The sequence below is a fragment of the Gymnoscopelus braueri genome (assembly GCF_963280865.1).
Source record: "Gymnoscopelus braueri genome assembly, chromosome: 8".
In the NCBI taxonomy this organism is placed as follows: domain Eukaryota; kingdom Metazoa; phylum Chordata; class Actinopteri; order Myctophiformes; family Myctophidae; genus Gymnoscopelus; species Gymnoscopelus braueri.
Genome location: NC_137609.1, coordinates 39,523,535 through 39,551,291, shown reverse-complemented (window position 1 = coordinate 39,551,291; position 27,757 = coordinate 39,523,535). Strand labels below are relative to the sequence as shown.

The window sequence follows — 27,757 nt, the reverse complement described above, 5'->3', positions numbered from 1 at the left end:
GCCCCACTGTGTAGTGGCGATCTGCGCGGCGACTTGAGTGATGGACCGTTTGGGTACATTCGGTCCGTCACTCAAGTCGCCCCCCCCATGAAACTAGAGGACAAAATATGACTCCAACTCTTAGGAATTAATTATTGGGTGAGTACAGACGGAGTTTAGAGCACTTTTATGGCCGCGCAGATCGCCACTACACAGTGGGGCTCCGAGAGCGATCTATGACTGTGTATTTGGAATACTTGAAATGTATGTAAGATCACAGACATTCTAGGGCTAACCTGGCAACAGCTCTTCCTGGAGAAGAATGTATTCATATTATAATCTTTGTTTAAAAATATATTTTTTGTAAAATATTGGCCCTGGTCAGATTTCTACAAAAACATACTGTAATTTAATCAGGCATAAACAGGCTTAGCTAAATTGTATCCTAAGGCCCCCTGTCACAGTTCCTGGTTTTAAAAATAGAAGGCAGGACATCTGCTGAAGCTCTGGTAAGCTTTTTCTTTTTTTAAATACATTAAATAATATTGCTATCAGGTCTGTCCCAACTCTGTGTTGTCCTTCTTAGCCCAAACTAAATAAAAATTATGATTTAAAATAGGTCATTTTATTAGCATTAAGAGAACTAAATTGGCTACTCACTATGACTGTGCTGATGAATGAAACAAATATAATATTTTGTCAACTCCATAAGATATTTTGGAGGAACTGCCATCTTATGGAGTTGACCTCTAAATAAAAATAAACTGTAGGAGATTGGCCCGTTACAGGGTTTAATAGCCAAGACCTTGATCTTAAAAAAAAGTTCAGAGTAAAACATAAATTAAATCACCTATTCTCAGTAATGGGTGATTTACATTGATTTGAAAATGATATAGTTAACACAAGTTTAATACATGCCAGTACAGTATTTGTTGTGCCTGAATTTCTGTGAGACATGTGATCAGACCTGTGCAGCATTGATGTGCACTGATGAAAGCTGTGATGGATGTTCTCTTGTCTACAGGCCTGGAAGGTCAATAGTACTGTTACTGTATAAGTGTATATAAACAATGGACAGTACCCGAGACCAACAGTAGGGGGCAGCAATACACCAACTGGCGTCTAGACAAAGTGCTCGTCAGAAGAACAGACCCACAATGCAGTAGTGAAAACAACATGGTGTGATGACTGACTGTTGTTGACACTTTAAAATACCATAGAGTTGTATAAAAGTAAAATACAAAGACAACTAAAATGTGTCGTTTCTAAACAGTGTCGTCGTTAAGCAGCAGGAGGACGTTTGTTAGGAGCTCAACCACTAAAACAGAGCAGGTAAAGATGAACTCCTTCAGGTTGTGTAATATGGAATATACATCAAATTGCTGTTACTTAAATCATAATTCATGTGATCATAAACACATAGCAACCAGTACTCAAAGCAGTATTCATACATAGTTTTGCTACATATGTTGTTGATTTCACTATCAATGTAATGGTTGATCTCCATATACGCAATGAGGTTCAAACGTCGCTTGTACATGAGTAGTAGCCTTGGATCAAGACGGTCATCGGTCATAATGATATGTCTTGGAGTTATTTCAAAATAGTCTTTGCACTTTCGCACTTGGGGTCCGCACATCTATTTAAACGTTCAGGTTTCAAATATAAAGTGCTTACCTAATGGCCACGGATGTTACAATTATGTTCGGGCCCTCAGAAGTACCCATATGTTCCGTATATTTCAATAAATAGCATTTTAATCCGATCTGTGTCAGATGTTCTTCGCTTTCAACTGCGTGCCCTATCGGTTGAAAGATGTATTGCACGCTGATACATTATAACTCTCTTAGGAAAATTCCCACCGATCAGGATTAAAATGCTTTTTATTGAACAATACGGGTACTTCTGAGGGCCCGTACATAATTGTAACATTCGTGACCATGGGGTAAGCACTTTATATTTGAAATCCGAGCCTTTTATGTAGATGTACGTGCAAAGAGTGCAAAGTGCAAAGACTATTTTGAACCTACTCCAAGACTGTCAGATAATATGACTGTCTTGTATCAAGGCTAGTACATGAGTAGGATCTTTGCTCTGTCCACAGTAATGTTTTAATGTGATTGTCAAGTGAAGTTAAACATTTACATTTGTCTAGACTCTAGATATTTGTCATGCTGTACAGTGTTGCCAGATTTTGCGTGAGAAATAAGCAACCAGCTATGAAGGTTAAGATTTTGACAGGGGCCAGTTTGGATTTGCAGCCTCCTGAAGATGTTTCTTTAGGGCCGTTTTGAAAGTGAGTAGGGTTTTACACTCCTTTTACTCCTTTTGTTAGGGCATTCCACATTTTTATTGAATAGCATGAGAACGAGGTCATTCCCTTTGTTGAGACAAATCTGGGTTGAACATGATCCGTGGAGCTGCCTCTGGTGTTGTGATCGTGGACTTGATTTACGTTTTGGAAGTATTTTGACAAATACAGGGGGATCCCAATGTTGTGGCGTATCTTGTAGACCAGGCCCATTGTATGTTGCTGTACTCTGTCCTCAACCCTAAGCCATCCAATCCTAGCAAAATGAGCAGGGGTTAGATGGGTTGTGTGTCTGAGGCCAAGAAGTAGCCTTACTAGTTTGTTTTGGGATGTTTGGAGCCTTGTTTTTAAAGCCTTGGTGGTGTTGTGATACCATGAGGAGCATGCATAATCGAAATGACCTTGTATGAAGGCCCCTGCAAGAATCATCAAGGTATTCTTACTGACTGGGCCACATTAAACCTATATTCATCGGATATTTGAAAATAGCCGATCTACAAGCTCGACCTGGTATTTTCAAAAGAATCTTGAAACATTTTAACAAATCTCGTAAGGGGGTGCCTGGCACAACATGTTTTTAATAAATTCATATTAATTTTGGGGGTCCTTGCTTGACATGACAATGTTTGAGAACCACTGGTTTTAAACAACATTAGGGAAGCAAGCCCAAATTAGAAACTGGACTTTAGAAGCAAGCCCAAAAAAAACACAACCCGCAACTACCAATATTTACAAGCGACTTTACAGAAAAACAAGCCCAAAATCGCTTATAATAGTAGCAGACTTGGCAACATGGCAAATGTTTTGATATTACTCCTACAGATTTTGTCCAAACATCACGCAAATCGGTACACAGTATCTCTATAGTCATGTGATCAACATGGAGCTGTCCGATTTGCCATATTACATCCTGATTGGCTAAGATTGGCTTCCAAAGTTTGCAGGATTGGTTAGTTTTGAGCAAAATGCCTCAAATCGTGAACGCAGCGTGCGAATTCCGTGCAATTTTGCACGCACATTCCCACTAGGCCGAGGAAGAAATGCCACCCTTTTCACATTGGGCTGTTATAGCGCCACCAGCAGGTCTAATTTAGCAAAACACATTTTTGGAACAAAATGCCTCAAATCATGAATGCATGAATGTGTCCGATTGCTATGAAAGGCCTAAGAAGAAATGGCACCCTTTTCACATGGGCCGATTATAGCGCCACCAGGAGGCCACAATAACCTACCTGCCTGGCGGAGACCTGTGAGTTTGAGCTTTTAGGGAGGGGCGAAAGTGCACCGATGTAGATGAACGGGTTGCACTGGATTTTTGACTAAACACAAGACAAAATTAGCCATGGTTCACATGACGCTTGTATACAAGCGTCATGGTGCCGAGTCCCCCTGGTCTAAAGTTGTGTTCGATTTTTTCACATTGCCATCTCTCACATGTCAGATTTCAAATATAAAGTGCTTACCACCGAGCCACGGATGTTACAAGGCGACTCGAACCGCGATAAGTACTCGTATCTCCCGTATTGTTCAATAAAAAGCATTTTGATCCCATCGCCGGCCATTTTCTTTTTTCTTTTTGTAATGTATCAGAGTGCAATACACCTCCCAACCATTAGTGTCGCATGGTTGGAAGCATCAGAGAAAATTTGGAGAAAATGGCCGGCGATTGGACTAAAATGCTTTTTATTGAACAATACGGGAGATACAGGTACTTATCGCGGTTCGCGTCGCCTTGTAACATCCGTGGCTCGGTGGTAAGCACTTTATATTTGAAATCTGAACTTTTATGTTTATGTGAGAGATGGCAATGTGAAAAAAATCGAACACAACTTTAGACCAGGGGGACTCGGCACCATGACTGTCATGGTATGACAGTCATGTTTCAGGGCTAAGACAAAACGAGCATTGTGCGAAATGGATTGCGGCACGATCATTGTTTATCTTGTTTTGAAGCCAAAATTGTGTAAAATTGAATAATTGAGCAGCCCAACTTTGACCACTGCCTTCATCGAGGCAATCAAATAAAGGCTGCTTATGTGATCAAATATAATAATTCCCCATCCCTACTTGTGAACATAAGTTGTTGCTTGGGGATTTTGGGTCACATTCCAGTGTTTGAACTGCATTTATTTGCTACTTTCACCTTATTCACTATTATTATCCATTATTTGCATAGTTGGAATCACTCTTTTGATAAATTTCCCTTGTGTAATCTTATATTAAGCGTGATGTCTTCTACAATACTGTATATTAACTGTATGTACCATTTTCTTTGCACCCAACGATTATTTTGTTTGACTTTAATAACTGGAGACCTGTTGACCACTGTGTCCAGTCATTAATGTCCTTTTTCAATTACTTCATTTCAGACCAGTCTGTGGAGTCCAGACAGGAGGAACCTGAAGACCACCCACACCTCAGTAAGTTTCATGTGCTCTCTCTTTCTTTCATATGTTCCGTTCTGTTGTAGAGCTGTTACAATAATAACACAGATCTTCAATGGGCTTTTTCCTCAGCTTTGAGGTTCAACCACTTGAACCCTAGCATCCCTATTCTAGGGGAAACATTCTCTGAAATTAACAGATCTATAAAATCTCTAGCTTGTAGATCAGCTATTTTAGGTAAAGATATTTGGTGTAGAGGGTACATCTCAAACTGTACCCCATTCAACTAAGTATTAGTTCACTAAGTATAGAAGGTTTGTGTACTATGTATAGAGGGTTTTCGTGATTTAAACATTCCAACAAGTATAGCTTGACAGATTACAGTCTGCACTTTGTATTATCATCAGATATGAAAAATGCCTTCTTGGCCTACTAGCATTGGCACAACTAGCTATATTATGCATTGTGGTAGCCAATATTTTTCTGACGTTTAGTCTCCTGCGCTGGCAAATTCTGTCTTGGTGATAAGCCAAGGCAAAATGTCTCTGGCAGACTCCCAGTCCCTGCATACAGTCAAACCCTATTGTAGACAGCTTTACTCCCAAATCAAAGCTTAAGCTTAAGCTTTTGCAGATACAGGCTTTATGAATAACATTCAAAGAAGCTATCACTGATCTGCAGCTACTCAGTCAGGGGTATATATAAACTGAATGTTTGATGATTAATCATGAACACAGTGTGCAATTTCCATGCAATTTTGCACACACATTCCCACTAGGCCGAGGAAGAAATGCCACTTGAAAATGTTCAAATCAGCCTCATGGTGGCACTATCACAGGCCGATTTGTGTTTTTTTTTAATATACTCCTTCCGATTTTATCCAAATTTCACCAAAATCGGTACACATTATCTCATGTTATCAAGACAGATCTGTTTGATTTTTCATATTCTATCCTGATTGGCTAAAATGTACATCTAAAGTTTGCAGGAGTGGCCCGTTTTGAACAAAATGGCGCAAATCATGAACGTAGCGTCTTTTTCTAGTTTAAATATTTTTTTATAATTGTTGGACACATTGTCCGTACTGATGAAGTAATCATAACTTACAACTGTGTTTGCACCTTTTCCTTTAATCCATTTCTACAACTCTGACACATCAAAGGTCCATATAACTGTCCTATAGTAATCATTCTTGGTGATGAGGTGGGTGTTTAAGGATGCTTGGCTGCAGAAACGTTAAATACAGATGGGCTACTTTCAACTTATTATCTTTAATTTAAATCATTATTTTTATTATTACGGGGCCAGAGCTCAGCTCTGGACCTGTTTTAAGATTGGCAGTATTCTTCTGTTTCTGCCACTTTTCGCAGTTCTGGGTGAACCGTGCTGTCGCTTTTTACGAAACTCGGCCATATGGTAGATGGTCATGAAAAACGATCAAGAAATAATTCTCACAATCTTTCGTCAAAAGGTGGCGCTATAGCACTCAATTGAAAATGCCAACTCTGAACAGGTACAACTCATGCCCTGTTTGACCTACATCCATAAAACTTCAATACACACATGCGTCTTCTCATGATGAACAACTTTTACCCTCTGACTTTTGACCTCTGACCTTTAGATCTCCCACCATTTTGAATTATATGAAAAGCAGCTAAAACCTATCTCCTCCTGGGATTTTGGAGCAATCTGCACGAAACATTTTACACATGAACTTTGGACCTATGCCGACTCAACGGTGCAAGCGGATTTTCCATAAGTGAAAAAAGCTTTAATGAGCCAATGAATATTGCAGTTTTATGACAATTATTCATCTGCCCATATCACATACATGCAAACTCACATTTCTTTGAAACTTTGCGGTAATGTTGAGGGTCATTCCTAATATCACTGAAACCAATCTTACTCCAATTGGTCAAAGGGGGGCGCTATAGCGATTTTTTTGAAAATGCAAACTTTAAACAGGCAAAAGTCATGCCTCGTTTGGCCGACAGCCATTAAACCTGCTTACACATGTGCCTTGACTCATGAGGAACACATCTATCACGTTGACCAGTAAGCTCCGCCCTTAGATTGTCCGCAATTTGGAGCAGTTTGAAAAACACTTAAACCCAGGATTTTCCAGCTATTTGCGTGAAACTGTATCATCTGCGTGATCTATTTTTTCACAGGTTCTGTCTGTTGGTCCAATGCCTTCTCACTTAAACGAATGCCTCACAACACCAAGGTTGCCAGTTCAAGCCTCACTTGATGCAGGCTTCATTAAAGTTGCATTGCACACAACATGACTGTATCAGTGAATACATGTGCAATTGTTAAACATAACATGAAATGCTTAACAATATTTTGATGTCTGACATAATTATGTTCTTTTAGAAAGTGAGCAACAGCAACAGTCCACCTGGCCTATTCCCATGGATTGGGATTCTCTCTCTCTCTCTCTCTCTCTCTCTCTCTCTCTCTCTCTCTCTCTCTCTCTCTCTCTCTCTCTCTCTCTCTCTCTCTCTCTCTCTCTCTCTCTCTCTCTCTCTCTCTCTCTCTCTCTCTCTCTCTCTCTCTCTCTCTCTCTCGCTCTCATATATTCACCAGGTCAGGTCTGTTGGTCCAATGACTTCTCGCTTAAGTGTGTGCCTTAGAACCTCAAGGTTGCCAGTTCAAGCCTCATTTCATGCAGACTTCATTTAAGTTGCATTGCACACAACATGATTGTGTCAATTATTGCAAGTGCAATTGTCAAAGATAACCTGAAATGCTTATTTGGGAGTATGTCTTTTCAATGTATGACATACTTCATTCGGAAAATAGCCGATCTACAATCTCAAAACTTTTCAGATAGCAACGTGTTTCTGAGCTTGTAGATCGGCTGCTTTCACTGGTTCAATTTTATCTTCAACAGACAACCTCAGCCTAGACAAAGCTATAGCACTATAGGTAGTGTTGCAGCCTGTCAATCCGAAGGTTGAGGGATCGATTCCTGTTAATGGCAATAGGTTGAGACGTCCAATCAATCCATTCTGCTTCCATCTTTCTCTCTCTTCAATCTATTATGTTTCCATGTCTCTCTCTCTTCAATCTATTCCGTTTCCATGTCTCTCTCTCCTCCCTTAGATTGTCCGCAATTTTGAGCAGTTTGAAAAACACTTAAACCCAGGATTTTTCAGTTATTTGCGTGAAATGGTATCATCTGTTTGACCTCCGTTTTCACTGGATCAGGTCTGTTGGTCCAATGGCTTCCCGCTTAAGTGAATGTTTCACAACATCAAGGTTGCCGGTTCAAGCCTCACTTGGAGGAGACTTAATTTAAAGTGCATTGCAAACAACAAGACTGTATTAATGAATACATATGCAATTGATAAAGATAACATGAAATGCTTATCTGAGAAGGTATGTTTTTGCAATGTATGACATACTTCATTCTGAAAATAGCCGATCTACAATCTCAAAACTTTTCAGATAGCAACGTGTTTCTGAGCTTGTAGATCGGCTGCTTTCACTGGTTCACTTTTATCTTCAACAGACAACCTTAGCCTGGACAAAGCTATAGCACTATAGGTAGTGTTGCAGCCTGTCAATCCGAAGGTTGAGGGTTCGATTCCTGTTAATGGCAATAGGTTGAGATGTCCAATCAATCCATTCTGCTTCCATCTCTCTCTCTCTTCAATCTATTATGTTTCCATGTCTCTCTCTCTCTTCAATCTATTCTGTTTCCATGTCTCTCTCTCTCTCTCTCTTCAATCTATTCCGTTTCCATGTCTCTCTCTCTCTTGAGGGGCGGCCATAGCTGAGTGGTTAGTGAGCCAGCCTAGGGATCCAGAGGCCCTAGTTGCCCCAGGTACGATTCCAGGCCAGGCCAGCAAATGAAATTTGTCCCTGAGCCAGACTCTTAACCCCTAATTGCTCACAGGCCCTCATTGGAAACAAGACCGCAAGGACTTTCATGAACGGACCTGTTAAAGGAATTATCTTTATCTCTTCAATCTATTCCGTTTCCATGTCTCTCTCTCTCTCTCTCTCTCTCTCCGATCTACAATCTCACAACTTTTCAGATAGCAACGTTTTGTGAGCTTGTAGATCGGCTACTTTCACTAGTTTTCGTTCCGAGGAGACACAAAAATGCCTTTATTGGTAAATGGTATGTGAACCAGTGATCTAGAGTAGTTCGGGACACAGAGGCTTGGTTCATAATGGACGGAAATACTACGGAAATATCAACAGACACTACCAGGGAGGCCATATATCTAGCTCAATGAGAAGAGAGGTAACCTCGGAGTCCGTAGATCGCTGGTTCGATCCCTGTCCACGACAATGTATTGAGGTGATCATGATTTGGCATTCTTGGGTTTACACATAGTGTTTCTTGAGGATAGGCTTAGGCGTTGTTTTACTGAGGTTAGGGTTAGTGAGGGTTTAAAATGCTCATTTGTTAATTGCATGGTCTTCTTTCTCTCAAGTTCATTCTTCTATGTTTCTATGGCTTATTGTGCATATTACTTATCATTGCTTCTTTCTGTTTTCTTTCTGCATTCCCTGGCCCCGCTTATCGCTGCTTGCAGCTATATTTATTATTATTATTCACTAATATACTGTATAAACTTCACAATCTTTACACCCGAGATTCATATGTTGGAGAGTTGGTCATAGGCCTTATTGCCTTTACATTCTGCAAATATTATTGCTATTTTTGACACCACTGGGTCAGTGGGTCTCCAGTTATTAAAGTCCTTATTCAATTGCTTAATTTCAGACCAGTGTGTGGAGTCCAGACTGCAGGTGAAGATGAACTCTCCAGACTCCGCCAGGGACATTTCTATTAAACAGGAGGAACCTGAAGACCACCCAGACCTCAGTAAGTTTCATGTGCTCTCTTTCTTTTGTTTTATTTTTTTCTTCTTTCTTCTTTTTTCCTGTTCTGTTTCTTCCAAAAGCACATCCTCTTGTGTGTGAATCAATGTAAAAAAGAAAAGAGGAAAAAAAGGCAGCATACAACTTTAGAGCTTTGACAGGCTTTTTCTCTGCTTCTTGATTTAAGGTTCAACCACTTGAACTCTAGCATCCCTTTTTAGCTCACCAAGTATAGTCATTCTATCAGATGTGAAAAATACTTCTTTGGCCTACTGGCATTGTGCAGACATTTGGCACTGATCGGTACAGCGGTTTGTCAAGTTCGCCCTGAACACACAGACAAACAGATTCAAAGACTCACAGAACCATTTCTAGATTTTAAACTATGAACCAACTACATGGGTGGCGAAGTTTCTGTTTCATGATGTCATGATTTTTCCTGTCATGAAATTTGCTGTAACTGTAACAACATTCACTTGCTTGGTAAAGTAACTAAATCTTTAAATTCTAATTAGATTTCAAATTATTTATTTTTCTAAAACATGATTTTTCTGATGTTTTCTGTTTTCAGAAACACCTGTAGTAACCCGTAGTTAGTAAATGTTTGGTCAATCAAAGTAGTTAATAGCTCAATTTGGACAGGGAACATAGACGGTAGAAAAATAGATGTACATTTTAGGAATCCAGTATTCACTATCATGTTATTTTTCTGCTCCTAGACATCCTGGTTGTGTGTAAAGAGGAGGTTTCTCCAGTACAGGAGGGGAGCCCCAGTCTGCTCCAGGAGGAACCAGAGGAAGAGCTACTTCAAAGACCAGAGGAGCCTGGTGGATCAATGTTGACATTACTAGCAGTGAAAAGTGAAGTTGATGATGAAGACCTCTCTTCACACTGCTATGAAGTTGAAGTCAAGCTGGAATCTGACACTGAAGACAGTGATGAATGGGAGGAGACCAGTGGAGGTCAGTCAGTGTTAAACACAGGGACAGGACTTACATGTGTGGGGAAAATTGGGAGCTGGCTTATTGATTCAATCGAGGAATAAAAGAGTCAGAAATATTAACAAGGCAGCCGTTGTGCTCCTAATCAACGGACTTGTTTGATGACGGAAGCTTTCAAGTTGTATCTGTACTCACCAGTTCTAACCTGCCTCTCCCCTTCTCTCCTCCTCTCTTCTGCTCTCTCTCTCTCCCTACCCCCCCCCCCTCCCTCTCAGAAGTGATGTCCCAGTCCTCCCAGACTCAGTTCTTCTCCTGTTCTGAATGTCCATACTCCTTGACATCTCAGGTCCTCCTCCACAAACACATCAGGAGGAGACACGATGACCCCTACTACCAAATGCTGAGGAATGGACAGATCACCTCATCAGCCTGTCAACAAATCGCCAGCTCTACAACCAGCCAGGAACAAGGAGACACTGATGACCCGAGATCTTACAGTCATCAACAGTTTACCAAGACTTTAACTCAACCAGGTGGAGAACAACCTTTCCACTGTAAATATTGTGACGAGAGTTTCAGTGAGTCAGGTCACCTGAAAAAACACCAGCGTATCCACACTGGAGTAAAACCTCTACACTGTACATACTGTAACAAGAGTTTCTTTTCTTCATCTGACCTGAAGACACACGAGCGTGTCCACACGGGAGAAAAACCTTTCCATTGTAAACATTGTGACAAGAGTTTCAGTGAGTCAGGTTCTCTAAAGGCACACCAGCGTATCCACACTGGAGAAAAACCTTTCCAATGTAAACATTGTGACAAGAGTTTCAGTCAGTCAGGTTCTCTGAAGGCACACCAGCGTATCCACACTGGAGAAAAACCTTTCCAATGTAAACATTGTGACAAGAGTTTCCGTGAGTCAGGTAGCTTGATGAAACACCAGCGTGTCCACACTGGAGAAAAACCTTTCCACTGTAAACTGTGTAACAAGAGTTTCAATCAGTCAGGTCACCTGACGACACACCAGCGTAACCACACTGGAGAAAAACCTTTCCACTGTAAACATTGTAGCAAGAGTTTCAAGAACTCAGGTCAACTGAAGACACACCAGCGTATCCACACTGGAGAAAAACCTTTCCACTGTAAACATTGTGGCACAAGTTTCAATAATTCAGGTAATTTGAAAAGACACTTGTTTATTCACACCAAGGGAAATAACGTTACACTATAAATTAGCTCACTGGGAGAATGAAATTAAACACCCGTGTTGGTAGGAAGGTGGATAGTGACTGGCCTGACACAATTGAATAAACAATTAATTCATTCAAATTTCATAAAAAAATAATACATTACATTACAAAAATTACACATACTTTTACACATAAGACAAACATTGACTTTCTGCTAAAGTTTTAGAATTCGGCCTCATGTGTGCATTTGCTACATTTAATTTGATCAGGTATTGTGCGAGGACACAGTTCATCTGCGTGCACACTAACAAATTAGTACAGAGTGGCGTGCAAAAATTGTGATGCAATTGTTTGCTTGATGTGATGCGCTGTTTGATTGAAGAGATGATGTCATTTTTTGCGCATCTTAAAATTCGGTCAATGCTGCTTCGCTATGTTTGTTTTTGTTATTATTATTATTATTATTATTATTATTATTATTATTATTATTTGTATTAAGTATACATTATTTGTTTATGCTCCCTCATAAAGGATATGTATACAGATGATTTAATTTTGTATATCCCCTTTCTATGTATAGGTGAATGGTTTTTACATGCACAAAATATGCACAAAAAAATAACTTAATGAGGTGTTTTCTTAACATGTTTTGACTCAATAAAGTATAAAACAAAAAAGAAAATATACATTTGTAGCCTACAGATCTGTCTGTGTGATAAAAGTGTTCCATTCCGTTTCATGTTGTTACAACACATGTACAATTTCTTTGTAATATGTGGTGATTTAGAGGTGGAACGACCATCAGCTTTTATGGCTGAAAACGTATGCATTTTTACCTTAATTCTGTTTATTTCATTGTTTTAATGTAAATATTACTGTCATCATACTCACATTGTGCATTATGCACAGTAGCTTCAACTTCCATCTCAACATTGTACACAATGTTTAATGTTTAAGTGGTAGCCATACTAACCTGAAACAATGAAGGATGCCAATGAAGACTGCACCCTGATCTGAAGAAAACGGAGGTAATCTACTCTTTATTTTTGTGTTGGCACGTATTATTTTTATGGATCATTGTCATACGAGTTGTGCTTTTGCATATTTAAGAGGAACTACGAGGTTGAAGGGTCCGGCGGCAATTGTGCAAATATCTCGGCATCCTATGTGACAGCAGACCAATGCTAAGTGCTGCCGGCCATCAGTAAAGAACACCACAATCAGTGGACACCATCTACAGTACCATTGTCCTGCAAAGAAAAGAAAAGTTGTTCGGTGTTGGCATATTCAACTTTTCTGGCATCAGTTGGTGCTCAGTAGAAAATTATAGAGCAACATAATTCTTGTAGAGCGGAGGATTGTAGTTGAGTAACGGATATCCTTAGGTCGCTGGTTCAATTCCGGCTCGAAGGAGGACATGTTTTAAACGTTATATCATGAAAGAAAAATGACCTATGAAAGATATAGCAAATGGTGAGCTGCTCTTGCTTTCAGTTATTCCCAAAAGTGGCACAAGGCTCACGGTCTAACAAGGTAGGTCTTTACTGCAAGCCTTGAATATTCAACATTTCTGGCATCATGTGGTGCTTGTAATGTTTCTTTCTAGCAATGAAGAAACTTGGGTTCTTTAAATATCATTTATTTAAGACTAGTAGTAGCAGGTTGGTAGCTCAGCAACAGCATATGATAAGTCTCTCAGTCCATAATAGATCTGCATTTATTTGTTTGGGTGTGGCTTGTGTCGACAAGTAGATGGTGCCATCTAGGGTAAATATAAATCATCACATATCACAACAGTGCTCAGTAAAAAACAATAGAAAGCAACATCATTCTTGACAACCCTTCGATAAGTTGAGTAACGGACATCCTTGGGTCACTGGTTCAATTCTTGCTCGAAGGAGGACAAGTTTGAAACAAGATATTGTGAAAGAAAGATTACCTGTGAGCTTTTCTGATCTAGCGCCTCTACACATGTAGTTACTGCCTATCAGTACAGAGAGAGACCAGTTATTATCCGGATAAAAAACTAATTGGAGAATACGGGTATCGATCCCGTCACCTCTCGCATGCTAAGCGAGCACTCTACCATCTGAGCTAATTCCCCTTTAGCACAACTGTTCCACAAGCTAATTCCATGTCGAGGATTGGCCCCAGAATTAGCCAAAAATACACACGAGTGCATCGGTGCTTGACTCAAACTACATAATCAGAGGGAATGATTCTAAGAAGTACGTTTTCTGTACTGTACGATACAAGGCTTCAAGAAAAAATGCCATGTCATTGGCTGTCAAATGGCAATTGGCTTTCTTGATGTGGCTCCAAGGTTCATTGCTGTAATGCTTAAGCAGGCCCTGGATCGCTCAGACGGTAGAGCATCAGACTTTTAATCTGAGGGTCCAGGGTTCAAGTCCCTGTTCAGGCGCTCTGTTCATGCTTGCAAGAATATGTAAACGTTTGAGACGGTACAGTACGTGCCGTTGCAGTCAGTTTCCAGAGGGGCCTGTTGGCGCCTGCTCAAAATTACAATCATATAAAGTTGGCCTGAACTTGTTGCGTCTTTGAGGTAAGCTGCACAGCGCTGACAGCTTTGCAGATATAATCTAGTCTTTGACTGATTCAACAGAAGAGTAAAAGCAGACATCCGTCAAGTGTATTCTTGTCTGGAGAATGCGGGCATCGGTCCCGCCACCTCTCGCATGCAAAGCGAGCGCTCTACCATCTGAGCTCATTCCCCTTACGTCTGTGAGTTGCACAAGGGAAATGTTAAGTAGAATCTTCCCTCTGACCAAGTGTTCTCATATGAAAACGAAAAGCACTTTGGCTATTCTGATCCAGCGCCTCTACACTTGCAGTTAATGCCCATCAGTAAAGAGAGACCAGTTATTATCCGGATAAACAACTAATTGGAGAATACGGGTATCGATCCCGTCACCTCTCGCATGCTAAGCGAGCACTCTACCATCTGAGCTAATTCCCCTTTAACACAACTGTTCCACAAGCTAATTCGATGTCGAGGATTGGACCCAGAATTAGCCAAAAATACACACGAGTGCATCAATGCCATAGGTGCTTGACTCAAACTACATAATCAGAGGGAATGATTCTAAGAAGTACGTTTTCTGTACTGTACGATACAAGGCTTCAAGAAAAAATGCCATGTCATTGGCTGTCAAATGTGCTTTCTTGATGTGGCTCCAAAGTTCATTGCTAATGCTCAAGCAGGGCCTGGATAGCTCAGACGGTAGAGCATCAGACTTTTAATCTGAGGGTCCAGGGTTCAAGTCCCTGTTCAGGCGCTCTGTTCATGCTTGCAAGTATATGTAAACGTTTGAGACGCTACAGTACGTGGCGTTGCAGTCAGTTTCCAGAGGGGCCTGTTGGCGCCTGCTCAAAATTACAATCATATAAAGTTGGCCTGAACTTGTTGCGTCTTTGAGGTAAGCTGCACAGCGCTGACAGCTTTGCAGATATAATCTAGTCTTTGACTGATTCAACAGAAGAGTAAAAGCAGACATCCGTCAAGTGTATTCTTGTCTGGAGAATGCGGGCATCGGTCCCGCCACCTCTCGCATGCAAAGCGAGCGCTCTACCATCTGAGCTAATTCCCCTTACGTCTGTGAGTTGCACAAGGGAAATGTTAAGTAGAATCTTCCCTCTGACCAAGTGTTCTCATATGAAAACGAAAAGCACTTTGGCTATTCTGATCCAGCGCCTCTACACTTGCAGTTAATGCCCATCAGTAAAGAGAGACCAGTTATTATCCGGATAAACAACTAATTGGAGAATACGGGTATCGATCACGTCACCTCTCGCATGCTAAGCGAGCACTCTACCATCTGAGCTAATTTCCCTTTAACACAACTGTTCCACAAGCTAATTCGATGTCGAGGATTGGACCCAGAATTAGCCAAAAATACACACGAGTGCATCAATACCATAGGTGCTTGACTCAAACTACATAATCAGAGGGAATGATTCTAAGAAGTACGTTTTCTGTACTGTACGATACAAGGCTTCAAGAAAAAATGCCATGTCATTGGCTGTCAAATGTGCTTTCTTGATGTGGCTCCAAAGTTCATTGCTGTAATGCTCAAGCAGGGCCTGGATAGCTCAGACGGTAGAGCATCAGACTTTTAATCTGAGGGTCCAGGGTTCAAGTCCCTGTTCAGGCGCTCTGTTCATGCTTGCAAGAATATGTAAACGTTTGAGACGCTACAGTACGTGGCGTTGCAGTCAGTTTCCAGAGGGGCCTGTTGGCGCCTGCTCAAAATTACAATCATATAAAGTTGGCCTGAACTTGTTGCGTCTTTGAGGTAAGCTGCACAGCGCTGACAGCTTTGCAGATATAATCTAGTCTTTGACTGATTCAACAGAAGAGTAAAAGCAGACATCCGTCAAGTGTATTCTTGTCTGGAGAATGCGGGCATCGGTCCCGCCACCTCTCGCATGCAAAGCGAGCGCTCTACCATCTGAGCTAATTCCCCTTACGTCTGTGAGTTGCACAAGGGAAATGTTAAATAGAATCTTCCCTCTGACCAAGTGTTCTCATATGAAAACGAAAAGCACTTTGGCTATTCTGATCCAGCGCCACTTGCAGTTAATGCCCATCAGTAAAGAGAGACCAGTTATTATCCGGATAAACAACTAATTGGAGAATACGGGTATCGATCCCGTCACCTCTCGCATGCTAAGCGAGCACTCTACCATCTGAGCTAATTCCCCTTTAACACAACTGTTCCACAAGCTAATTCGATGTCGAGGATTGGACCCAGAATTAGCCAAAAATACACACGAGTGCATCAATGCCATAGGTGCTTGACTCAAACTACATAATCAGAGGGAATGATTCTAAGAAGTACGTTTTCTGTACTGTACGATACAAGGCTTCAAGAAAAAATGCCATGTCATTGGCTGTCAAATGTGCTTTCTTGATGTGGCGCCAAAGTTCATTGCTAATGCTCAAGCAGGGCCTGGATAGCTCAGACGGTAGAGCATCAGACTTTTAATCTGAGGGTCCAGGGTTCAAGTCCCTGTTCAGGCGCTCTGTTCATGCTTGCAAGAATATGTAAACGTTTGAGACGCTACAGTACGTGGCGTTGCAGTCAGTTTCCAGAGGGGCCTGTTGGCGCCTGCTCAAAATTACAATCATATAAAGTTGGCCTGAACTTGTTGCGTCTTTGAGGTAAGCTGCACAGCGCTGACAGCTTTGCAGATATAATCTAGTCCTTGACTGATTCAACAGAAGAGTAAAAGCAGACATCCGTCAAGTGTATTCTTGTCTGGAGAATGCGGGCATCGGTCCCGCTACCTCTCGCATGCAAAGCGAGCGCTCTACCATCTGAGCTAATTCCCCTTACGTCTGTGAGTTGCACAAGGGAAATGTTAAGTAGAATCTTCCCTCTGACCAAGTGTTCTCATATGAAAACGAAAAGCACTTTGGCTATTCTGATCCAGCGCCTCTACACTTGCAGTTAATGCCCATCAGTAAAGAGAGACCAGTTATTATCCGGATAAACAACTAATTGGAGAATACGGGTATCGATCCCGTCACCTCTCGCATGCTAAGCGAGCACTCTACCATCTGAGCTAATTCCCCTTTAACACAACTGTTCCACAAGCTAATTCGTTGTCGAGGATTGGACCCAGAATTAGCCAAAAATACACACGAGTGCATCAATGCCATAGGTGCTTGACTCAAACTACATAATCAGAGGGAATGATTCTAAGAAGTACGTTTTCTGTACTGTACGATACAAGGCTTCAAGAAAAAATGCCATGTCATTGGCTGTCAAATGTGCTTTCTTGATGTGGCTCCAAAGTTCATTGCTGTAATGCTCAAACAGGGCCTGGATAGCTCAGACGGTAGAGCATCAGACTTTTAATCTGAGGGTCCAGGGTTCACGTCCCTGTTCAGGCGCTCTGTTCATGCTTGCAAGAATATGTAAAAGTTTGAGATGCTACAGTACGTGGCGTTGCAGTCAGTTTCCAGAGGGGCCTGTTGGCGCCTGCTCAAAATTACAATCATATAAAGTTGGCCTGAACTTGTTGCGTCTTTGAGGTAAGCTGCACAGCGCTGACAGCTTTGCAGATATAATCTAGTCTTTGACTGATTCAACAGAAGAGTAAAAGCAGACATCCGTCAAGTGTATTCTTGTCTGGAGAATGCGGGCATCGGTCCCGCCACCTCTCGCATGCAAAGCGAGCGCTCTACCATCTGAGCTAATTCCCCTTACGTCTGTGAGTTGCACAAGGGAAATGTTAAGTAGAATCTTCCCTCTGACCAAGTGTTCTCATATGAAAACGAAAAGCACTTTGGCTATTCTGATCCAGCGCCTCTACACTTGCAGTTAATGCCCATCAGTAAAGAGAGACCAGTTATTATCCGGATAAACAACTAATTGGAGAATACGGGTATCGATCACGTCACCTCTCGCATGCTAAGCGAGCACTCTACCATCTGAGCTAATTCCCCTTTAACACAACTGTTCCACAAGCTAATTCGATGTCGAGGATTGGACCCAGAATTAGCCAAAAATACACACGAGTGCATCAATGCCATAGGTGCTTGACTCAAACTACATAATCAGAGGGAATGATTCTAAGAAGTACGTTTTCTGTACTGTACGATACAAGGCTTCAAGAAAAAATGCCATGTCATTGGCTGTCAAATGTACTTTCTTGATGTGGCTCCAAAGTTCATTGCTGTAATGTTCAAGCAGGGCCTGGATAGCTCAGACGGTAGAGCATCAGACTTTTAATCTGAGGGTCCAGGGTTCAAGTCCCTGTTCAGGCGCTCTGTTCATGCTTGCAAGAATATGTAAACGTTTGAGATGCTACAGTACGTGGCATTGCAAAATGATGTTGCAGTGAGTTTCCAGAGGCGCCTGCTTAAAATTATAATCATATAAAGTTGGCCTGAACTTGTTGCGTCTTTGAGGTAAGCTGCACAGCGCTGACAGTTTTGCAGATATAATCTAGTCTTTGACTGATTCAACAGAAGAGTAAAAGCAGACATCCATCAAGTGTATTCTTGTCTGGAGAATGCGTGCATCGGTCCCGCCACCTCTCGCATGCAAAGCGAGCGCTCTACCATCTGAGCTAATTCCCCTTACGTCTGTGAGTTGCACAAGGGAAATGTTAAGTAGAATCTTCCCTCTGACCAAGTGTTCTCATATGAAAACGAAAAGCACTTTGGCTATTCTGATCCAGCGCCTCTACACTTGCAGTTAAGGCCCATCAGTAAAGAGAGACGAGTTATTATCCGGATAAACAACTAATTGGAGAATACGGGTATCGATCCCATCACCTCTCGCATGCTAAGCGAGCACTCTACCATCTGAGCTAATTCCCCTTTAGCACAACTGTTCCACAAGCTAATTCGATGTCAAGGATTGGACCCAGAATTAGCCAAAAATACACACGAGTGCATCAATGCCATAGGTGCTTGACTCAAACTACATAATCAGAGGGAATGATTCTAAGAAGTACGTTTTCTGTACTGTACGATACAAGGCTTCAAGAAAAAATGCCATGTCATTGGCTGTCAAATGTGCTTTCTTGATGTGGCTCCAAAGTTCATTGCTGTAATGCTCAAGCAGGGCCTGGATAGCTCAGACGGTAGAGCATCAGACTTTTAATCTGAGGGTCCAGGGTTCAAGTCCCTGTTCAGGCGCTCTGTTCATGCTTGCAAGAATATGTAAACGTTTGAGACGCTACAGTACGTGGCGTTGCAGTCAGTTTCCAGAGGGGCCTGTTGGCGCCTGCTCAAAATTACAATCATATAAAGTTGGCCTGAACTTGTTGCGTCTTTGAGGTAAGCTGCACAGCTTTGCAGATATAATCTAGTCTTTGACTGATTCAACAGAAGAGTAAAAGCAGACATCCGTCAAGTGTATTCTTGTCTGGAGAATGCGGGCATCGGTCCCGCTACCTCTCGCATGCAAAGCGAGCGCTCTACCATCTGAGCTAATTCCCCTTACGTCTGTGAGTTGCACAAGGGAAATGTTAAGTAGAAACCTCCCTCTGACCAAGTGTTCTCATATGAAAACGAAAAGCACTTTGGCTATTCTGATCCAGCGCCTCTACACTTGCAGTTAATGCCCATCAGTAAAGAGAGACCAGTTATTATCCGGATAAACAACTAATTGGAGAATACGGGTATCGATCCCGTCACCTCTCGCATGCTAAGCGAGCACTCTACCATCTGAGCTAATTCCCCTTTAGCACAACTGTTCCACAAGCTAATTCGATGTCGAGGATTGGACCCAGAATTAGCCAAAAATACACACGAGTGCATCAATGCCATAGGTGCTTGACTCAAACTACATAATCAGAGGGAATGATTCTAAGAAGTACGTTTTCTGTACTGTACGATACAAGGCTTCAAGAAAAAATGCCATGTCATTGGCTGTCAAATGTACTTTCTTGATGTGGCTCCAAAGTTCATTGCTGTAATGTTCAAGCAGGGCCTGGATAGCTCAGACGGTAGAGCATCAGACTTTTAATCTGAGGGTCCAGGGTTCAAGTCCCTGTTCAGGCACTCTGTTCATGCTTGCAAGAATATGTAAACGTTTGAGATGCTACAGTACGTGGCATTGCAAAATGATGTTGCAGTGAGTTTCCAGAGGCGCCTGCTTAAAATTATAATCATATAAAGTTGGCCTGAACTTGTTGCGTCTTTGAGGTAAGCTGCACAGCTCTGACAGTTTTGCAGATATAATCTAGTCTTTGACTGATTCAACAGAAGAGTAAAAGCAGACATCCATCAAGTGTATTCTTGTCTGGAGAATGCGGGCATCGGTCCCGCCACCTGTCGCATGCAAAGCGAGCGCTCTACCATCTGAGCTAATTCCCCTTACGTCTGTGAGTTGCACAAGGGAAATGTTAAGTAGAATCTTCCCTCTGACCAAGTGTTCTCATATGAAAACGAAAAGCACTTTGGCTATTCTGATCCAGCGCCTCTACACTTGCAGTTAATGCCCATCAGTAAAGAGAGACCAGTTATTATCTGGATAAACAACTAATTGGAGAATACGGGTATCGATCCCGTCACCTCTCGCATGCTAAGCGAGCACTCTACCATCTGAGCTAATTCCCCTTTAACACAACTGTTCCACAAGCTAATTCGTTGTCGAGGATTGGACCCAGAATTAGCCAAAAATACACACGAGTGCATCAATGCCATAGGTGCTTGACTCAAACTACATAATCAGAGGGAATGATTCTAAGAAGTACGTTTTCTGTACTGTACGATACAAGGCTTCAAGAAAAAATGCCATGTCATTGGCTGTCAAATGTGCTTTCTTGATGTGGCTCCAAAGTTCATTGCTGTAATGCTCAAGCAGGGCCTGGATAGCTCAGACGGTAGAGCATCAGACTTTTAATCTGAGGGTCCAGGGTTCAAGTCCCTGTTCAGGCGCTCTGTTCATGCTTGCAAGAATATGTAAACGTTTGAGACGCTACAGTACGTGGCGTTGCAGTCAGTTTCCAGAGGGGCCTGTTGGCGCCTGCTCAAAATTACAATCATATAAAGTTGGCCTGAACTTGTTGCGTCTTTGAGGTAAGCTGCACAGCGCTGACAGCTTTGCAGATATAATCTAGTCTTTGACTGATTCAACAGAAGAGTAAAAGCAGACATCCGTCAAGTGTATTCTTGTCTGGAGAATGCGGGCATCGGTCCCGCCACCTCTCGCATGCAAAGCGAGCGCTCTACCATCTGAGCTAATTCCCCTTACGTCTGTGAGTTGCACAAGGGAAATGTTAAGTAGAATCTTCCCTCTGACCAAGTGTTCTCATATGAAAACGAAAAGCACTTTGGCTATTCTGATCCAGCGCCTCTACACTTGCAGTTAATGCCCATCAGTAAAGAGAGACCAGTTATTATCCGGATAAACAACTAATTGGAGAATACGGGTATCGATCACGTCACCTCTCGCATGCTAAGCGAGCACTCTACCATCTGAGCTAATTCCCCTTTAACACAACTGTTCCACAAGCTAATTCGATGTCGAGGATTGGACCCAGAATTAGCCAAAAATACACACGAGTGCATCAATGCCATAGGTGCTTGACTCAAACTACATAATCAGAGGGAATGATTCTAAGAAGTACGTTTTCTGTACTGTACGATACAAGGCTTCAAGAAAAAATGCCATGTCATTGGCTGTCAAATGTGCTTTCTTGATGTGGCTCCAAAGTTCATTGCTGTAATGCTCAAGCAGGGCCTGGATAGCTCAGACGGTAGAGCATCAGACTTTTAATCTGAGGGTCCAGGGTTCAAGTCCCTGTTCAGGCGCTCTGTTTATGCTTGCAAGAATATGGAAACGTTTGAGATGCTACAGTATGTGGCATTGCAAAATGATGTTGCAGTCAGTTTCCAGAGGGGCCTGTTGGCACCTGCTCAAAATTACAATCATATAAAGTTGGCCTGAACTTGTTGCGTCTTTGAGGTAAGCTGCACAGCGCTGACAGCTTTGCAGATATAATCTAGTCTTTGACTGATTCAACAGAAGAGTAAAAGCAGACATCCGTCAAGTGTATTCTTGTCTGGAGAATACGGGTATCGATCCCGTCACCTCTCGCATGCTAAGCGAGCACTCTACCATCTGAGCTAATTCCCCTTTAGCACAACTGTTCCACAAGCTAATTCGATGTCGAGGATTGGACCCAGAATTAGCCAAAAATACACACGAGTGCATCAATGCCATAGGTGCTTGACTCAAACTACATAATCAGAGGGAATGATTCTAAGAAGTACGTTTTCTGTACTGTACGATACATGGCTTCAAGAAAAAATGCCATGTCATTGGCTGTCAAATGTGCTTTCTTGATGTGGCTCCAAAGTTCATTGCTGTAATGCTCAAGCAGGGCCTGGATAGCTCAGACGGTAGAGCCTCAGACTTTTAATCTGAGGGTCCAGGGTTCAAGTCCCTGTTCAGGCGCTCTGTTCATGCTTGCAAGAATATGTAAACGTTTGAGACGCTACAGTACGTGGCGTTGCAGTCAGTTTCCAGAGGGAACTGTTGGCGCCTGCTCAAAATTACAATCATATAAAGTTGGCCTGAACTTGTTGCGTCTTTGAGGTAAGCTGCACAGCTCTGAGAGCTTTGCAGATATAATCTAGTCTTTGACTGATTCAACAGAAGAGTAAAAGCAGACATCCGTCAAGTGTATTCTTGTCTGGAGAATGCGGGCATCGGTCCCGCCACCTCTCGCATGCAAAGCGAGCGCTATACCATCTGAGCTAATTCCCCTTACGTCTGTGAGTTGCACAAGGGAAATGTTAAGTAGAATCTTCCCTCTGACCAAGTGTTCTCATATGAAAACGAAAAGCACTTTGGCTATTCTGATCCAGCGCCTCTACACTTGCAGATAATGCCCATCAGTAAAGAGAGACCAGTTATTATCCGGATAAACAACTAATTGGAGAATACGGGTATCGATCCCGTCACTTCTCGCATGCTAAGCGAGCACTCTACCATCTGAGCTAATTCCCCTTTTGCACAAGTGTTCCACAAGCTAATTCGATGTCGAGGATTGGACCCAGAATTAGCCAAAAATACACACGAGTGCATCAATGCCATAGGTGCTTGACTCAAACTACATAATCAGAGGGAATGATTCTAAGAAGTACGTTTTCTGTACTGTACGATACAAGGCTTCAAGAAAAAATGCCATGTCATTGGCTGTCAAATGTGCTTTCTTGATGTGGCTCCAAAGTTCATTGCTGTAATGCTCAAGCAGGGCCTGGATAGCTCAGACGGTAGAGCATCAGACTTTTAATCTGAGGGTCCAGGGTTCAAGTCCCTGTTCAGGCGCTCTGTTTATGCTTGCAAGAATATGGAAACGTTTGAGATGCTACAGTATGTGGCATTGCAAAATGATGTTGCAGTCAGTTTCCAGAGGGGCCTGTTGGCGCCTGCTCAAAATTACAATCATGTAAAGTTGGCCTGAACTTGTTGCGTCTTTGAGGTAAGCTGCACAGCGCTGACAGCTTTGCAGATATAATCTAGTCTTTGACTGATTCAACAGAAGAGTAAAAGCAGACATCCGTCAAGTGTATTCTTGTCTGGAGAATGCGGGCATCGGTCCCGCCACCTCTCGCATGCTAAGCGAGCACTCTACCATCTGAGCTAATTCCCCTTTAGCACAATTGTTCCACAAGCTAAGTCGATGTCGAGGATTGGACCCAGAATTAGCCAAAAATACACACGAGTGCATCAATGCCATAGGTGCTTGACTCAAACTACATAATCAGAGGGAATGATTCTAAGAAGTAGGTTTTCTGTACTGTACGATACAAGGCTTCAAGAAAAAATGCCATGTCATTGGCTGTCAAATGTGCTTTCTTGATGTGGCTCCAAAGTTCATTGCTGTAATGCTCAAGCAGGGCCTGGATAGCTCAGACGGTAGAGCATCAGACTTTTAATCTGAGGGTCCAAGGTTCAAGTCCCTGTTCAGGCGCTCTGTTCATGCTTGCAAGAATATGTAAACGTTTGAGACGCTACAGTACGTGGCGTTGCAGTCAGTTTCCAGAGGGGCCTGTTGGCACCTGCTCAAAATTACAATCATATAAAGTTGGCCTGAACTTGTTGCGTCTTTGAGGTAAGCTGCACAGCTCTGAGAGCTTTGCAGATATAATCTAGTCTTTGACTGATTCAACAGAAGAGTAAAAGCAGACATCCGTCAAGTGTATTCTTGTCTGGAGAATGCGGGCATCGGTCCCGCCACCTCTCGCATGCAAAGCGAGCGCTCTACCATCTGCGCTAATTCCCCTTTACGTGTGTGAGTTGCACAAGGGAAATGTTAAGTAGAATCTTCCCTCTGACCAGGTGATCTCATATGAAAACGAAAAGCACTTTGGCTATTCTGATCCAGCGCCTCTACACTTGAAGTTAATGCCCATCAGTAAAGAGAGACCAGTTATTATCCGGATAAACAACTAATTGGAGAATACGGGTATCGATCCCGTCACCTCTCGCATGCTAAGCGAGCACTCTACCATCTGAGCTAATTCCCCTTTAGCACAACTGTTCCACAAGCTAATTCGATGTCGAGGATTGGACCCAGAATTAGCCAAAAATACACACGAGTGCATCAATGCCATAGGTGCTTGACTCAAACTACATAATCAGAGGGAATGATTCTAAGAAGTACGTTTTCTGTACTGTACGATACATGGCTTCAAGAAAAAATGCCATGTCATTGGCTGTCAAATGTGCTTTCTTGATGTGGCTCCAAAGTTCATTGCTGTAATGCTCAAGCAGGGCCTGGATAGCTCAGACGGTAGAGCATCAAACTTTTAATCTGAGGGTCCAGGGTTCAAGTCCCTGTTCAGGCGCTCTGTTCATGCTTGCAAGAATATGTAAACGTTTGAGACGCTACAGTACGTGGCGTTGCAGTCAGTTTCCAGAGGGGCCTGTTGGCGCCTGCTCAAAATTACAATCATATAAAGTTGGCCTGAACTTGTTGCGTCTTTGAGGTAAGCTGCACAGCTCTGACAGCTTTGCAGATATAATCTAGTCTTTGACTGATTCAACAGAAGAGTAAAAGCAGACATCCATCAAGTGTATTCTTGTCTGGAGAATGCGGGAATCGGTCCCGCCACCTCTCGCATGCAAAGCGAGCGCTCTACCATCTGAGCTAATTCCCCTTACGTCTGTGTGTTGCACAAGGGAAATGTTAAGTAGAATCTTCCCTCTGACCAAGTGTTCTCATATGAAAACGAAAAGCACTTTGGCTATTCTGATCCAGCGCCTCTACACTTGCAGTTAATGCCCATCAGTAAAGAGAGACCAGTTATTATCCGGATAAACAACTAATTGGAGAATACGGGTATCGATCCCGTCACCTCTCGCATGCTAAGCGAGCACTCTACCATCTGAGCTAATTCCCCTTTAGCACAACTTTTCCACAAGCTAATTCGATGTCGAGGATTGGACCCAGAATTAGCCAAAAATACACACGAGTGCATCAATGCCATAGGTGCTTGACTCAAACTACATAATCAGAGGGAATGATTCTAAGAAGTACGTTTTCTGTACTGTACGATACAAGGCTTCAAGAAAAAATGCCATGTCATTGGCTGTCAAATGTGCTTTCTTGATGTGGCTCCAAAGTTCATTGCTGTAATGCTCAAGCAGGGCCTGGATAGCTCAGACGGTAGAGCATCAGACTTTTAATCTGAGGGTCCAGGGTTCAAGTCCCTGTTCGGGCGCTCTGTTCATGCTTGCAAGAATATGTAAACGTTTGAGATGCTACAGTACGTGGCATTGCAAAATGATGTTGCAGTCAGTTTCAAGAGGGGCCTGTTGGCGCCTGCTCAAAATTACAATCATATAAAGTTGGCCTGAACTGGTTGCGTCTTTGAGGTAAGCTTGACAGCTTTGCAGATATAATCTAGTCTTTGACTGATTCAACAGAAGAGTAAAAGCAGACATCCATCAAGTGTATTCTTGTCTGGAGAATGCGGGCAACGGTCCCGCCACCTCTCGCATGCAAAGCGAGCGCTCTACCATGTGAGCTAATTCCCCTTACGTCTGTGAGTTGCACAAGGGAAATGTTAAGTAGAATCTTCCCTCTGACCAAGTGTTCTCATATGAAAACAAAAAGCACTTTGGCTATTCTGATCCAGCGCCTCTACACTTGCAGTTAAGGCCCATCAGTAAAGAGAGACCAGTTATTATCCGGATAAACAACTAATTTGAGAATACGGGTATCGATCCCGTCACCTCTCGCATGCTAAGCGAGCACTCTACCATCTGAGCTAATTCCCCTTTAGCACAACTGTTCCACAAGCTAATTCGATGTCGAGGATTGGACCCAGAATTAGCCAAAAATACACACAAGTGCATCAATGCCATAGGTGCTTGACTCAAACTACATAATCAGAGGGAATGATTCTAAGAAGTACGTTTTCTGTACTGTACGATACAAGGCTTCAAGAAAAAATGCCATGTCATTGGCTGTCAAATGTGCTTTCTTGATGTGGCTCCAAAGTTCATTGCTGTAATGCTCAAGCAGGGCCTGGATAGCTCAGACGGTAGAGCATCAGACTTTTAATCTGAGGGTCCAGGGTTCAAGTCCCTGTTCAGGCGCTCTGTTCATGCTTGCAAGAATATGTAAACGTTTGAGACGCTACAGTACGTGGCGTTGCAGTCAGTTTCCAGAGGGAACTGTTGGCGCCTGCTCAAAATTACAATCATATAAAGTTGGCCTGAACTTGTTGCGTCTTTGAGGTAAGCTGCACAGCTCTGAAAGCTTTGCAGATATAATCTAGTCTTTGACTGATTCAACAGAAGAGTAAAAGCAGACATCCGTCAAGTGTATTCTTGTCTGGAGAATGCGGGCATCGGTCCCGCCACCTCTCGCATGCAAAGCGAGCGCTCTACCATCTGAGCTAATTCCCCTTACGTCTGTGAGTTGCACAAGGGAAATGTTAAGTAGAATCTTCCCTCTGACCAAGTGTTCTCATATGAAAACGAAAAGCACTTTGGCTATTCTGATCCAGCGCCTCTACACTTGCAGATAATGCCAATCAGTAAAGAGAGACCAGTTATTATCCCGATAAAAAACTAATTGGAGAATACGGGTATCGATCCCGTCACCTCTCGCATGCTAAGCGAGCACTCTACCATCTGAGCTAATTCCCCTTTAGCACAACTGTTCCACAAGCTAATTCGATGTCGAGGATTGGACCCAGAATTAGCCAAAAATACACACGAGTGCATCAATGCCATAGGTGCTTGACTCAAACTACATAATCAGAGGGAATGATTCTAAGAAGTACGTTTTCTGTACTGTACGATACAAGGCTTCAAGAAAAAATGCCATGTCATTGGCTGTCAAATGTGCTTTCTTGATGTGGCTCCAAAGTTCATTGCTGTAATGCTCAAGCAGGGCCTGGATAGCTCAGACGGTAGAGCATCAGACTTTTAATCTGAGGGTCCAGGGTTCAAGTCCCTGTTCGGGCGCTCTGTTCATGCTTGCAAGAATATGTAAACGTTTGAGATGCTACAGTACGTGGCATTGCAAAATGATGTTGCAGTCAGTTTCAAGAGGGGCCTGTTGGCGCCTGCTCAAAATTACAATCATATAAAGTTGGCCTGAACT

The 27,757-nt window shown here is 42.4% G+C and overlaps 2 protein-coding genes and 1 long non-coding RNA gene across 4 annotated transcripts in view; 2 read left to right on the top strand and 1 right to left on the bottom strand.

Annotated features, from left to right (window-relative positions):
• Positions 1-27,757, bottom strand: part of LOC308089991 (platelet-derived growth factor receptor beta-like) — a 376,796-nt gene that overhangs the window by 112,280 nt on the left and 236,759 nt on the right. The gene's annotated exons all lie outside the window — the stretch shown is intronic.
• Positions 1,182-9,520, top strand: LOC308089906. The gene is made up of 3 exons (XR_013933573.1): positions 1,182-1,311; positions 4,660-4,710; positions 9,419-9,520. It is a non-coding gene; the product is annotated as an uncharacterized lncRNA (long non-coding RNA).
• Positions 10,317-11,964, top strand: LOC308089904 (uncharacterized protein). Of its 2 annotated transcripts, none has more exons than XM_080434861.1 (2): positions 10,317-10,478; positions 10,736-11,964. In XM_080434861.1, the coding sequence occupies exons 1-2, from the start codon at positions 10,352-10,354 to the stop codon at positions 11,686-11,688; spliced, it is 1,080 nt and encodes a 359-aa protein (XP_080290987.1). In that variant the 5' UTR covers positions 10,317-10,351; the 3' UTR covers positions 11,689-11,964. The 2 variants fall into 2 exon arrangements, with proteins under 2 accessions (XP_080290987.1, XP_080290986.1); XM_080434860.1 differs by having other exon boundaries at positions 10,733-11,964.